The 13,322-nt window shown below is 36.0% G+C and overlaps 1 protein-coding gene across 2 annotated transcripts in view; it reads left to right on the forward strand.

The window, feature by feature from the left end:
* The window catches only part of USP9X (ubiquitin specific peptidase 9 X-linked), a 96,853-nt gene that overhangs the window by 77,056 nt on the left and 6,475 nt on the right, over positions 1-13,322 (forward strand). For both annotated transcript variants that reach the window (XM_009089622.4, XM_018913490.3), the window contains exons 31-41: positions 347-567; positions 965-1,155; positions 1,576-1,749; positions 3,649-3,790; positions 3,966-4,716; positions 5,222-5,345; positions 6,518-6,743; positions 7,819-7,948; positions 9,611-9,796; positions 11,424-11,644; positions 12,683-12,771. In XM_009089622.4, coding sequence (XP_009087870.1) covers positions 347-567; positions 965-1,155; positions 1,576-1,749; positions 3,649-3,790; positions 3,966-4,716; positions 5,222-5,345; positions 6,518-6,743; positions 7,819-7,948; positions 9,611-9,796; positions 11,424-11,644; positions 12,683-12,771 — 2,455 coding nt within the window. The remainder of the gene's footprint in view (positions 1-346; positions 568-964; positions 1,156-1,575; positions 1,750-3,648; positions 3,791-3,965; positions 4,717-5,221; positions 5,346-6,517; positions 6,744-7,818; positions 7,949-9,610; positions 9,797-11,423; positions 11,645-12,682; positions 12,772-13,322) is intronic.

Here is a 13,322-nt window from a genome sequence, read left to right on the forward strand (position 1 = left end):
CTTATAAATTGGTTATATATTCTATATTCATTCAGCTGAATTCTTCAGCTAAGAAACTTCCTGGTATTGAGGAAAGACTTTTGTTTCATATATAAATAGACTAAATTTTTGCCTGGCCACCTCTTTAGTTATGCAGTAGAATAAAATGTTACAGATAGAACAGTGCTTCACAGAAGTTGTGTTAATTTTAGCAATTAAGTTGTATAGTGGAGCATTGTTTTTTATTAAATTGCAGTATGATACAGACTAATAATAATCTTATGCAACTGCCCTTTGTACTGCATTGATGTCCTCTTTATTTTATAACAAACCAGTTCCCTGACCACATTCTGCTGTTTCCTCGTAGCTTGTGAAGCGCTCACAGAATGGGAATATCTGCCACCTGTTGGGCCTCGGCCACCAAAGGGATTTGTGGGACTGAAAAATGCTGGTGCCACTTGTTACATGAATTCTGTCATTCAGCAGCTGTACATGATTCCAGCCATCAGGAATGGGATTCTTGCAATAGAAGGCACAGGCAGTGATGTAGATGATGACATGTCTGGGGATGAAAAGCAGGACAATGAGGTAAATTTAATTATATAAATTTACCTATTCTTTAAATTGTAATTACCTTTTTTATTACAAGGTTGTAATAAATTTCAGTTGCTAATCAATCATTTTGATTTCCACTGATACCTGTGGGGAAGATAGGATAATATTTCATGTTTGAATAGGCTCACTGCCAGAGGGGCACTTCAGAAGATCCAGGTGGCAGGGTTTGCAGAATTCCTCCTCTGGCATTTCTTCTGGAAAGCACTGCACCTTATTTCAGCCACCACAACTTTGTTAATGCAAACAAAAACAGTATTTGGGTTTTCAGCTGAGTATGAAACACCTTAGATTGTCAAATTAAACAAAGGATAAAAGTAACTACAAGACAGCTACATATGGAAGTGAATTGCACAAATTTTCTGCTTTTCAGAGCAATGTCGACCCACGAGATGACGTGTTTGGTTATCCACATCAGTATGAAGATAAACCAGCACTGAGCAAAACTGAAGATAGAAAAGAGTACAATATTGGAGTTTTGAGGCATCTCCAAGTAATTTTTGGCCATTTAGCAGCTTCCAGGCTACAGTACTATGTACCAAGAGGGTTTTGGAAACAGTTCAGGTAAGTAGAAAATTGAGTATTGATGTTGGTTCACTGGATCACTGAAGTGCAAAAAGACTAATCATGGTAGAATGGCAATGATGTGAAGTGTAAATTAGCAGAACTTGTGCAGCTTTATCTGCCTTTTCACCATTCTGTAGAAGTCTGTTAATAAACTAAAGTTTACAGCAGAGTGGTTCTTTCAAATTTCAGCAGTTCTTGATAGTGAAACTTTGAATTAACTATGAAGTAATACACAAGAGCTTGTTTTCACTTACCAGAAAGTGTCAGGGACAGAACTACAGGTCATATAGTACATCAAACACCAGTAGTTTGGCTCTTCAAGGAGGGGGTTAGGAGCTTGAATCATACATTTTTTCAAAAAGAAATTGTTGGCAAACAAAACAAAAAATATTTGACAAAATGTGTTTTCATTTTCAGACTCTGGGGTGAACCTGTAAATCTACGTGAACAACATGATGCTTTAGAATTTTTTAATTCATTGGTGGACAGTTTAGATGAAGCTTTAAAAGCTTTGGGCCATCCAGCAATGTTAAGTAAAGTTTTAGGAGGGTCCTTTGCTGATCAGAAGATTTGTCAAGGATGCCCACATCGGTAAGTGTTGAAGATTTTCATCTTTTTTTATAGGAAAACGACCTATGTTTGTGTCCTTATAAAGGTAATTAGAGTCAAGAGTGGGCTTTTTGTGTGGGTTTCTTAAGCTAATAGATTTTGCCACCTTTTTTCTACAGCTGAGCATTCATTTGTTTACAAGTACCTTGACGTACTTAATCATTATTGCTTCTACTTCACAGATTGTATGTGAAGCACTGTGTATTGATTAAGGCAGGAAAAGATTATGCTTTTTCATGTTAAAAGTGAAAACAATTGTAGGGACCAAATGCGATGTAGAAAATTTTAATACCTGGCCGACAATTGTTGCTGTCTTTGGTTTTCCATAATGTGTGTTTAGAGCTGAGCCAAGTAGGAATCTTCAGTTCCAGTGAGTAAAACTGTTCATACTCACCATGTAACCTATAATTAAGGTCAGTGGTGTAGAAAGTTCTAAGACTTCTGCTGTATTTGTAGGTACCTTTAAATGTGAATACTGAAATTCAGTTTTGTAGAAGGCATATAAGAAACCACCCGTGCCAAATCAGACTGCAAGTCTGTAGCTCACTGTTTTGATGATGGATGGTTATTAATGAAGGAATAGAGCTCAGTATTGTAAAGTTTTAATTCCCCAGACTTTTTAATTTATCTCTTTTTTTGTGATGTATGGTTAAAATTGCATGCAAAATTCAGGATGGCTTAATGATGAACTTCTTCTTTTTAGCATTTGGCTTTTTTTAAATTATTGTGTTTATTTCTCTCACTATCAGTTGGCTTTCTTACTGTTCAGATCATGTGTGATTCTTTAACAGCACATACCTCTATACATTGCCATTGCAAATTCTCTTTATTTTGAAAGCTGACCATTTCCTTTAGCTTCCAGTTAGCAATTAAAATACAGCAAAAAATTATACAAATGGATTTTATTGTGGTAATCTTTCAACTTCAATTGACCTAATGTATGAATAAGAATAGTTTGTAAAGTGAACATCTTAGGTTTCATGGATTACAATGAGTGACTAGAAGTGAGTTGAAATACAGCAGGGTAAAATGGTAGCACTGATTTCACCTTATATGCAGTGGGTAATTAAATGGCAGATCCAGACCAGAAGCAACATGAGTTACATTCATTGCTGATATTATGTATTAATACATAATAAACACAGAAGTATTTCTGTGTTTTTTGAACTCTACGGGATTTGCATAATGTTACTTATTAACAGAAATGTGGTTTAGGAAGAAGAGAACTGATAGTAACTAAACTGTGGATTTGTGTGTGGCAAATTAAAAGCCTTTCTATATTTTTTGTAAGCTATTTATTGGATGAATGAATATTGCTGTTGGTTGAAGTGTTTATAAATATTTATTTATTCAGCCTCTGAATGCTTGATTGCATATCAGGGAAACAAGCCCTTCAGGGTTACACTGGAATAGATGTGGCTTTTTAAATTTATTCATCACTTCTTTATTTTAAAAACAAAACGTTGATTCCAGGATGTATCAGCTGGTTGTCTCTCAAGCATTGCTGGCTCATTGCTAGAGATTTGTTCACAGATTATATTTAGAACATGATGTCAAGCCAGTCATAAACATTCAAAGAGGTTTTATGAAGATGGTGATTCAAGGTTTTTTAGATAAAAAATAAAAAGGCTTTTTGTTTGTTTTTTTGCTGAATTGACATCTGTTTTGAACTATTGTCTTTAGGTGTGATACAGTGTTAGTGTTTATTGCTTTAATTCCTGACCATAAAAATACAGTGTGCAGATACTCTAATGTAACTGTAGGAAAACTGCATTAAAAAATAGTTCAGTTCTTTTACTGCTTGCACACTGTAGCACATGTTAAACATAAAAAGTTGAATACATTCCTGCCTTTCTCATACATTTACCTGTTCATTGCTAGGTACGAGTGTGAGGAATCCTTCACAACTCTGAATGTAGATATAAGGAATCACCAAAACCTTCTTGATTCTTTGGAACAGTATGTCAAAGGAGATTTATTGGAAGGTGCAAACGCATATCATTGTGAAAAATGCAACAAAAAGGTAATGATTCCTTATATTTCTAATTTGTGTACAGCTGTGATGTTACAGCTGTACTAAGTTCAGTCTTAGTTCATGTTTGGGGAGAAAAGTCAACCTTTCATTAATCAGTTTGGTATTTGGTGAGAGTATGTGAATGGAAATTTGAGAGCTGGTAACTGTTCATGTCCTTTTGTAGGTGGATACAGTGAAACGCTTGTTGATTAAGAAGTTGCCTCCAGTTCTTGCGATCCAGTTGAAACGATTTGATTATGACTGGGAAAGGGAATGTGCAATCAAATTCAATGATTATTTTGAATTTCCACGAGAACTGGACATGGAGCCTTACACAGTGGCAGGTGTAGCAAAATTGGAAGGGGATGATGTGAATCCTGAAAATCAGATAATACAAAATGAGCAGTCAGAAAATGAACACTCTGGGAGCACAAAATACAGACTTGTGGGTGTACTTGTGCACAGCGGCCAGGCCAGCGGCGGACATTACTACTCTTACATTATCCAGAGGAACGGTGGAGATGGTGAGAAGAACCGGTGGTACAAATTTGATGATGGAGATGTGACAGAGTGTAAAATGGATGACGATGAAGAGATGAAAAATCAGTGTTTTGGGGGAGAGTACATGGGCGAAGTGTTTGATCACATGATGAAGCGAATGTCCTACAGGCGCCAGAAGAGGTGGTGGAATGCTTACATTCTTTTTTATGAACGCATGGACACGATAGACAAAGACAATGAACTAATAAAATATATTTCAGAAATCTCTATCACCACTAAACCCCACCAGATTAAAATGCCCTCAGCCATCGAGCGAAGCGTGCGCAAGCAGAACGTGCAGTTCATGCACAATCGGATGCAGTACAGCCTGGAATATTTCCAGTTCATAAAGAAGTTGCTTACTTGTAATAGTGTCTACCTAAACCCTCCTCCAGGTTAGTATGGTAGTGTGATAATCATGGATTCATTTCTTGCAAGAAGAGTTTTGGTTTGTGTGGCCAAGGATTTATCTAGCCAGTGAAAATTTGGTGTGTCCTGCTTTGAATACTCCTGTCCTTCTGCAGTTAAACATCTCTTGTTGAGTTGTTCATCAGTGGTAACTTGACAGAATATTTAACAAAAAATACTTTGATAAACTATCAGCTATTACTCAGTTGCTGTACTAAATCAAGTTAAAATACTCAAATTTGAGGGCACTTCTGTTGAAAACAATTCTCAAAGGTGAGATGCTGAATTTGTAAAAGACGTATGTTAGCCTCCAGGTACCTGTATTAAAGCTTACATTTTCAAATTACACATTGTAGAAGCTAGGGGCTATTTTGATCAAGTTTCTTCTAAAATTGGAACACCGTATCAGACAAAACAGTAATCTGAAATCAGTTAAATCATTAAAAATTGCTTTTACTTTGTCTACATGTGAGTATTCTGATTTTTCTTTAGGACAAGATCATCTGTTGCCTGAAGCAGAAGAAATAACTATGATTAGTATTCAGCTTGCTGCTAGATTTCTCTTCACCACAGGATTTCATACAAAGAAAATAGTCCGTGGCCCTGCTAGTGATTGGTATTTTGTCTTTTAACAACAATTATGATTTTGGAAGTTGGATGTCTGTTAAAAGATCCCATTTAGATACATGGTGAAGGAGAGGGGGGAAAGTTTGAATAGAAAATACTGGGAAGAATTTGATCCTTGAAACATCCTGCTGATCTGAATGGCTTCAAATTTCATTTTCAAACAGAGCTTAACTCTGTCTTTTTAAAAGAATAAAAGAATGGAATCTGTCACTAGCACAGAACTAACAGGTTATGTTTTCTGACAAATTCAGAATGGTTTTACATTGTTTAGTATTTTTAAACAAAGCTCTTTACAAGCCATTGTTGCAGGTTATATTTGAATTCTGTTTGTGAAACAAGGATAATAGTCTTTAAGACACTGTTGGCAGAGTACTTTATGTACAATGCTATGGGACCTAATTCAAATCCACACTGTGACAAACAGTGCCATCTTACTCGTTTTAGTCCTTCAGCTGGGTTATTCTCTGCTGGGGAGAAGAGTGGGAGTTACTGTTGGTCAAATTGGAGAGTAAAACTGGCATTCATGGCCAGTAGTTTACCAGCTACTACTAAGTAGTTGTGTAATAATGGCAAATTTCATACCTCCAGCAGCAACTTCCAGAGTAGCTTAAGTTACTCCTTTTAATTTAAGAGATCAAGAAGAGTTCAAAAATTCCTGCTGAAAGGACAGAGTAACAAGGCCCTCTCTGAAACAGATATTTTAGTCTTTGGGTATTGGCTTTTCATTTTGTGGGGTTTTTTTAAGGTCTGTAAATGAGACTATAAATTCTTGTTAGGTTACATATTTAGTTGTGTGTTGTATATGAAATCCGCCTGTGTTCTCTGCTGCTCACCCTCTTCCCCAGTTCCAGTACAGAGATAAAATAACACCTGCTTTAGATAGTTAGGGAGTGTAATGCTGTCTTAATTCCTATAGGTAGTAGAAGTAAAATGCTACAGTTAAAGTGTTAGGTTTTTAATTGAAGAATATCTTCCTTTTCTGATTGCTCATAAGAGTATTACTATAGGAACTACAAAGTATCTAATTAGAATCATTTTGTGAACAAAAATGTTGGGGTATCACCTTTAACGCATATTTTCTTCAAACTCTGCAAAAGAACATGTCTGCCAGAATTCACTAATGTCTGCATTTGGTCCTAACTGTGCCATCTCCTGTTTCAGGTATGATGCCCTGTGTATCCTACTCCGTCACAGCAAGAATGTACGTTTTTGGTTTGCACACAACGTCCTTTTTAATGTTTCAAACCGCTTCTCTGAGTATCTCCTGGAATGCCCCAGTGCAGAAGTGAGAGGTGCATTTGCAAAACTTATAGTATTTATTGCACATTTTTCATTGCAAGACGGACCATGTCAATCACCTTTTGCCTCTCCTGGACCTTCCAGTCAGGTATTTAATTTTCTAATGAAAAGCTTTTGAAACTTATTCTTACTTCTTCATTATAAGCATTTAATGTAAAGCAAACTCTGGAGCAGATGCATCAATGTTGGCTGGAGAGCTGTACAGCCCATTTTGCACTACAAAACAAGATGTAACTCAACCAGTTAGAGAGTTGCTGCCAGAGGGTTCAGTTTCCCCTCATTTGTAAATCACTGTGAAGGCTCAGTGAGAGCTTTGAGCTGGGAGTGTGAAATCTGCAAAAAAAAAAAAAAAGCAGTGGCTATTTTAGTGAAGTAGTGTCTGGGGAAGTGAACCCTTGCTTTTATTTAGAACTGTAAAACAAACAAACCCCCACAAACAAACAAACACACTAACCTGAAAACCTGCAGGAGTTCCCTATGTTCTAATCCCATGTATCTTGCAACAGTGAATTTGTCAAAAATAGTAACTTAGTGTTGGAGTAGACAGTGAATTGTCTGATTTTACCCACCTAGAATTGACAAACAACAACAAAAAAGCCTGGGTCTTATTGTGATAGTTGTGAAAACAGTGTTAAAAAGATCAACTTTTAGAGTCTTTGCTTTGTCATGTTTTAATGTCTCTTTTTGCTTACATCGTCCCGTTTACTTTCCCAGAATGTTTTCACTACTGTGTCCAGCAAAAGAATTTGTTAAGAATTAAGTTGAAGCACCATAGGCTTAGGAAGTGTTCTGTGTTGCGAGGTATTTGAGATATACCTTAGAGGTGATTTGGTTGTCTTAGTCTACAAAGTTAATAGTGGAATTGCATGTGTGTTTCTTCAGTGTTTTGGTCTATCTGCTATTGGAAAAAAAGCTCAGTTAAAAGTTTCTATAGCTGTAATTTCTTGGATTTCCACGGTACTGAGTGATGGGAGTCTTACTCCCTGTCTCTTGTCTTTTTGTCTGCGTGAGACCCTCAAGACTGACCAGCTGCTGCTATTTTGGAGCTTGTATAAATCCCATACCTTCTAACCAGTTCTGTTTTCTCTCATAGTAAAAAGTAGAAACTAAACCAAGATATGATAGATTCAGCCACTAACAGTAGAACTTGTTTCTTTCTGTAGGCTTACGATAACTTAAGTTTAAGTGATCACTTACTGAGGGCGGTACTGAATCTTCTGAGAAGGGAGGTATCCGAGCACGGGCGCCACTTGCAGCAGTATTTCAATCTGTTTGTGATGTATGCCAATCTAGGTAAGCAAATTGCTTGTACTGACAACACTGTAATAAACTGGGGCTTTATTGATGATCCAGTTACAGAGATAACAGCAGGAGGATCCAGTTTTCCATCCTTAGGCAGATTGTTATAGTTATATGTCATATAAATACTCCCTAGCATCTGTGTTCCTCCTCTTTGGAGTTTGGGGCTTCAGTCTCCCTGTCATCCATGGAAGATAAACAAGAGAAGCTTGGAGCTGTAAAACAGTGTCCTGCTGAGAGAGGGTGGAGGTGAAACTGTAAAAAACTTGACTGTTGCTGTTTATCAGCTCATGCAGGAAGTAGACAACTTTAAAGGAATTTAATTTCCTATCTCTAAAATTAATCTAGACAGTTGTGTTAATTTATTTACAAGTGTAATGTTTGTTGCTTTGCCTACCAAAGCATTCTCTGTCTGGCAGGTTTCTGTCATGACACCAGAGTAGAATTAGTATCATGGCAGAGAAGAGAGATGCAATTCTTCTGCTCCAACTTCTCTTTTCTTCTTCACTAGCTTTTCACAGTCAGTGGAGTTCAGGCCTCTGAGTAGGTGAGCACTCAGAGGCCAGATAGGAAAATATAATTTTATTTGTGAGTCTGATCTTTATCACGATCTACCCTGCAGAGCAAAACCTGGAAATACTAATACAGTAAGCAGTTGTCCTTGTCTCACTACTATTACTTGAAGGCTTCTGTATGAGTGTAGAGTCCATTCAGCAAAAGCCACAATAACATCATTCCTGCATTTTGTGGAAAAGATTAAACTGTCTGACATTTTGAGAAATCAAATAGTAGATTGTTCACATCAGAGCAAGTGAGAGGTCAGTTCTACAGGATGCAACTACAGGATGCAACTACAGGATTGTAGAACTACAGTTTTACAGGATGCAACTACAAAACTATCTAGCATAATCAGAAAAAATGCCATTAAAAACCACTTACACTCCTCCTTATCAGAAAAATGGAAGGTAAGGCCCAGTTGTATTTCAGAATAAGACAGACTTGAAAATGTATGAGAAATCATTACTTTTAAGCAAAATAAGAAACAGAATGCAAGAAGGGATATAGTGAATTTCCTGGTGAGTACTTTTGTAGTATCTGCACAGTATTCTTGCAGTAAAACCAGATGTAAGTTTGGGTTTTTTGGTTGGTTGGGGTTTTGGAGGTTTTCTTATTTATTTTGTCACTTAATTTACATTTATTACACTGTGTGTCACAGTTAAAAAATGTCTCGAGTTTGTGGTTGATGTATCTAGGACATGATAAGAAAAACCAAAATACACTGTGGGGGTTGTTTTTCCTATCCTGGGCCTCACAATAAAAGGATTAATTTTTTTGTCCAAAAGACTTCTCTGAGGTTTTACTATTAACACAGATGCTACTTATGTGTTGCTTAAGTGCTAATGAGCACTGTGAAGAAATGGTAGTAATTTACAACTCTCCTTCAATGTGATTCTACAGCTGTATATAATTTTCTTTTGCATCTTAATTGATTTGATTATTTTTTCCTCAGAAGGTATAAATGAGGGTTTAATAGAACCCAAGAACTAAAAGGTTGTGAGTCACGTAAACTCTTGTTATTTTTCTTTCAAAAAATTTTAAAAGTATTTTCAGCACCAGAAACAAGATTTTTTTTTTTTTCCTCCTTGCCCCATAAAGGTGTAGCAGAGAAGACACAACTTCTGAAACTAAATGTTCCTGCAACCTTCATGCTTGTGGCTCTGGATGAAGGTCCAGGCCCTCCAATTAAGTACCAGTATGCTGAGCTGGGGAAGCTGTACACTGTGGTGTCACAGCTGATCCGCTGCTGCAACGTCTCATCGCGCATGCAGTCTTCTATCAATGGTACAGTGAATCTTTAGTTTGCTTTAGATCCATTGACCAAACCAGTAAATGTCTTTTTGTGCATGTTTAGCTATTATTTATAAAGTGGATCAGCTGGAAAAATGTTTTCCTTTGATGTTTAGCAGCTCCTTTCATTTAAAGAAACAAATCTGTTTGTTGTAAGCAAAACTGATTTGTTGCACTAAAAAGGCCAAAACAGAAATCTGTTCTGTATTTTATATTGCTTGGCTTATTCCTTAAAAATATAGGGAAATAATTAGTAAAGTAGGAGGCTGTTCATTACAAAATAGTAATGCTTTTGTAAAGAGTTGTCCAAAGATGTTTTTATCCTGAGTAGGTGATGAAAAATAGACTACAGAAGTAATCTGTACAGGAAAAGCACCACAGCAGGTAGTGAGATAACTGATAGTGCTTAGCACTGAGGAGATGTTGCATTGTTTTGGGTAGCTCTTGAATATGATTTGATGCTCGTTCACACTCAATACAGCAAACAGCAGCCAGCATGTCAGTTTATAAAAGATAAAGAATCAGATAGAAATTGATTAACCACAGTGTAAATCATTAACATTTCCAATAGCTGAATAGAGTGCAGTTATTTTTGAGGAATGGCGACAGGATATTGGGCCATGTGGACTTTATAGCCTGTATCTGTTCATGTTCTGCTAAGCATATTTTAGAAAACCTAATTAGAAATCTGTAGAGAAGCTATTTAATGGGAAACTCATTACAGCTTGATGTGTCAGGCCATAAAGTCAATAGGCTAGATTGTGCTGTAGTGAGATTAATGAACTGAAAATTTTACTGTGCTGTAATAAGCTTCAGAATCATGTGGCAGTTTTGGTTAGGATTTTTTCCAGTGCATTACTTGAGCTTAAACTGAAAAGGTAGCCTACCTGTGAAAAACAGTTGTATATTCAATATATTTATAATATTGTACTAAAAAAGATTATTTATATTAACTTTGGCTACTAATTATGATTACTGTTTGCATAATAAAGTTATTTTTTGTTTCAGCTTATTAAACTAGAAAAGCCTTCTCTAGTCTTCTGGGCATCTTCAAACAATAACTCAAAACACTGCTAAATTTAGAAACATCAGGAGCAAATCAACATTCTTTCATTACACAGAATGAAGCTGATTAAATAAGATACATTAATTATAAAAGGATGTTTATTCTCTACACTCGAGAGATTCAAATGGGACTGTTCTTATGGAGATACACCCCTGAACACTTTTGCATTGTCTTGTAAAGTAAACAAACATTGTGTCCTTAAAATATGGCTTGGGCTCTGTTACACTAGCAGTGAAGTTGATAAATGCAGGAGATAAGAGGATTTCTCTGAACAACTTCAGTGAATTCTCCTCTTGCATGTGAATATGTCTCCAGCTGTTCTGCTTTGATTGTCACTGCATATTCTTATCAGAGAGGGAGAAGTAGCCCTCTCAGGCAGCAAGTGTCAAGCTTCACAAACATAAAAATTAGTTATTTCTTACTGGTTTTTTTCAAAGAAAGTCAGCTGTTAAGAGAGGGTTTGTGTTTTTGATGAGTTACACCAGTTTATATTTTGGACTGTCTACACTGAAATTACTTCAGCACTTTTTAATCTGTAATAACTGTTTGTTCCAGGTAATCCCCCACTTGCCAACCCTTATGGTGATCCTAATTTATCTCAACCTATAATGGCACTTCAGCAGAACGTAGCAGACATTCTGTTTGTGAGAACTAGTTATGTAAAGAAAATTATTGAAGATTGCAGCAACTCTGAAGAGACCATCAAGTTGCTTCGTTTCTGCTGTTGGGAGAATCCTCAGTTCTCTTCCACAGTCCTCAGTGAACTACTTTGGCAGGTAAAAATAAAAAGCTAGGAGAAAGATGGGAATAAAAATATGAATGATTCTGCATTTATGTGTAAGAATGTTGTATTAAATACTGAAGGGGTGCTTGATAAATAAATTTCCTCAAGATGGCATCCTCTGTCAGTATTTACAGTCTTAGGTCTGTACATCCCATTGGAGTACTTTGGGAAGTGCTTTATGAATTTAAGGAAGCAACCTTTAACAAGTCAGGAATGATGTATTAAGGGTGGACAGTAGACTGAGGTCATCTTTGTGTATTTCAAGAGCATCTGCTAAAGCTTTCTGTCATTATCCATAAAAGAGATTCATAGGTGACATGAAAATCTGGAATAATTTCCTTAGATCTCCCTTGTATTTATTTCAAGCATGTTTGTTAAGTAAGGTTTTTTACAAGTCTGGAAAACATTTTTGGCTTCAGACTCAGCAAAGAATTTTTGATACTCTCTTACATTTCCACTGTAATTTCTGTAAGGTCCGTTACGCTTTTCCACTCCAAATAAAATTCTTTACTTCTGTTAGCCCCTCTTTATATTTGCACTCTTTTTTTTTCTTGTAACATGACATTTTTTTGTGTCCCTTTGTTTGACACTTGAAAGATTCTTAAAAAAATCACTTTATCAATATTTTGCTAGCCATTTATTTTGCATTTTAGGTTAACCTTTATACACATTGCCTAAAAGTAGAGATATCAATGAAAAGTGCCATTTTTAAATATTTCTTTTCTAAAGGCATTTTTTAAGGTACTTTCTTCAGCATAACATGTTTGGGGCTTCAGATCAACTGGGTCAGAAAATCATAAAGAGACATTTTTTCCTTTACAGAACCTACTGTATTTAAAAACAAATCAAATTAAATTGCAACCTGCAAAATTCCTGACACAACCAACACTTTCTAAAAAGGAAGTATTGTATCTAGAAATATTCTTTGAATTACAGTACACTTCAAATGAATTGTGTTCTTGTATTTCACTGTGTAAGCTGCCTGCCTCAAGAAATGCTTTCTTGTGTTCTCTGCACTTTCACTTTTTAGGTTGCATATTCATACACGTATGAGCTTCGACCTTATTTGGATCTGCTTCTGCAAATCCTGTTAATTGAGGACTCTTGGCAAACTCACAGGTCAGTATTTACCTGTCCTTTTATAATTCAATATTGTTCTGTACAGATTGTTTTTCCAGTGGTTCTGTTGCTAATCTTTTCAATATATTTTTTTAAATAGGTGTTAAATCAAAATTCACAAGTAAAGCAATTTTCTGTGTTTTTATCTAAAATTTTAAGATAAGTACAATTTTTCATATTCCTTACTATAGGGAAGTTTGCTATACAGCCAAGATTTCTCACATACAGGAGAATGTGCTGTTTAGGTTAAACTCAGGTTAAACTTCCCTGTGAGGTGCTCAGATTGATTCATAGCAATGTCCCCTTGAGGTGGGTCAGCAACAGCCTGGGCTTGCTCAGGAGCACATCAGATGTAGGAGTGGTACCAAGACATACATGAAATGTGAATGTGTGAGGAAATAATATTTCACATTTAGGTATTCTATGTATGATCACATTTCAAGAGAATTGTAACTCGGCATATTACATACTAATCCAGTTGAAAACCAAATTTTTATATGTTTACAAAATAAAGCTTTTGAAATTTATTAAAACTATAAATTACTGCAGAT

The sequence above is a fragment of the Serinus canaria genome, chromosome 1 (genome assembly GCF_022539315.1).
Source record: "Serinus canaria isolate serCan28SL12 chromosome 1, serCan2020, whole genome shotgun sequence".
NCBI lineage: Eukaryota > Metazoa > Chordata > Aves > Passeriformes > Fringillidae > Serinus > Serinus canaria.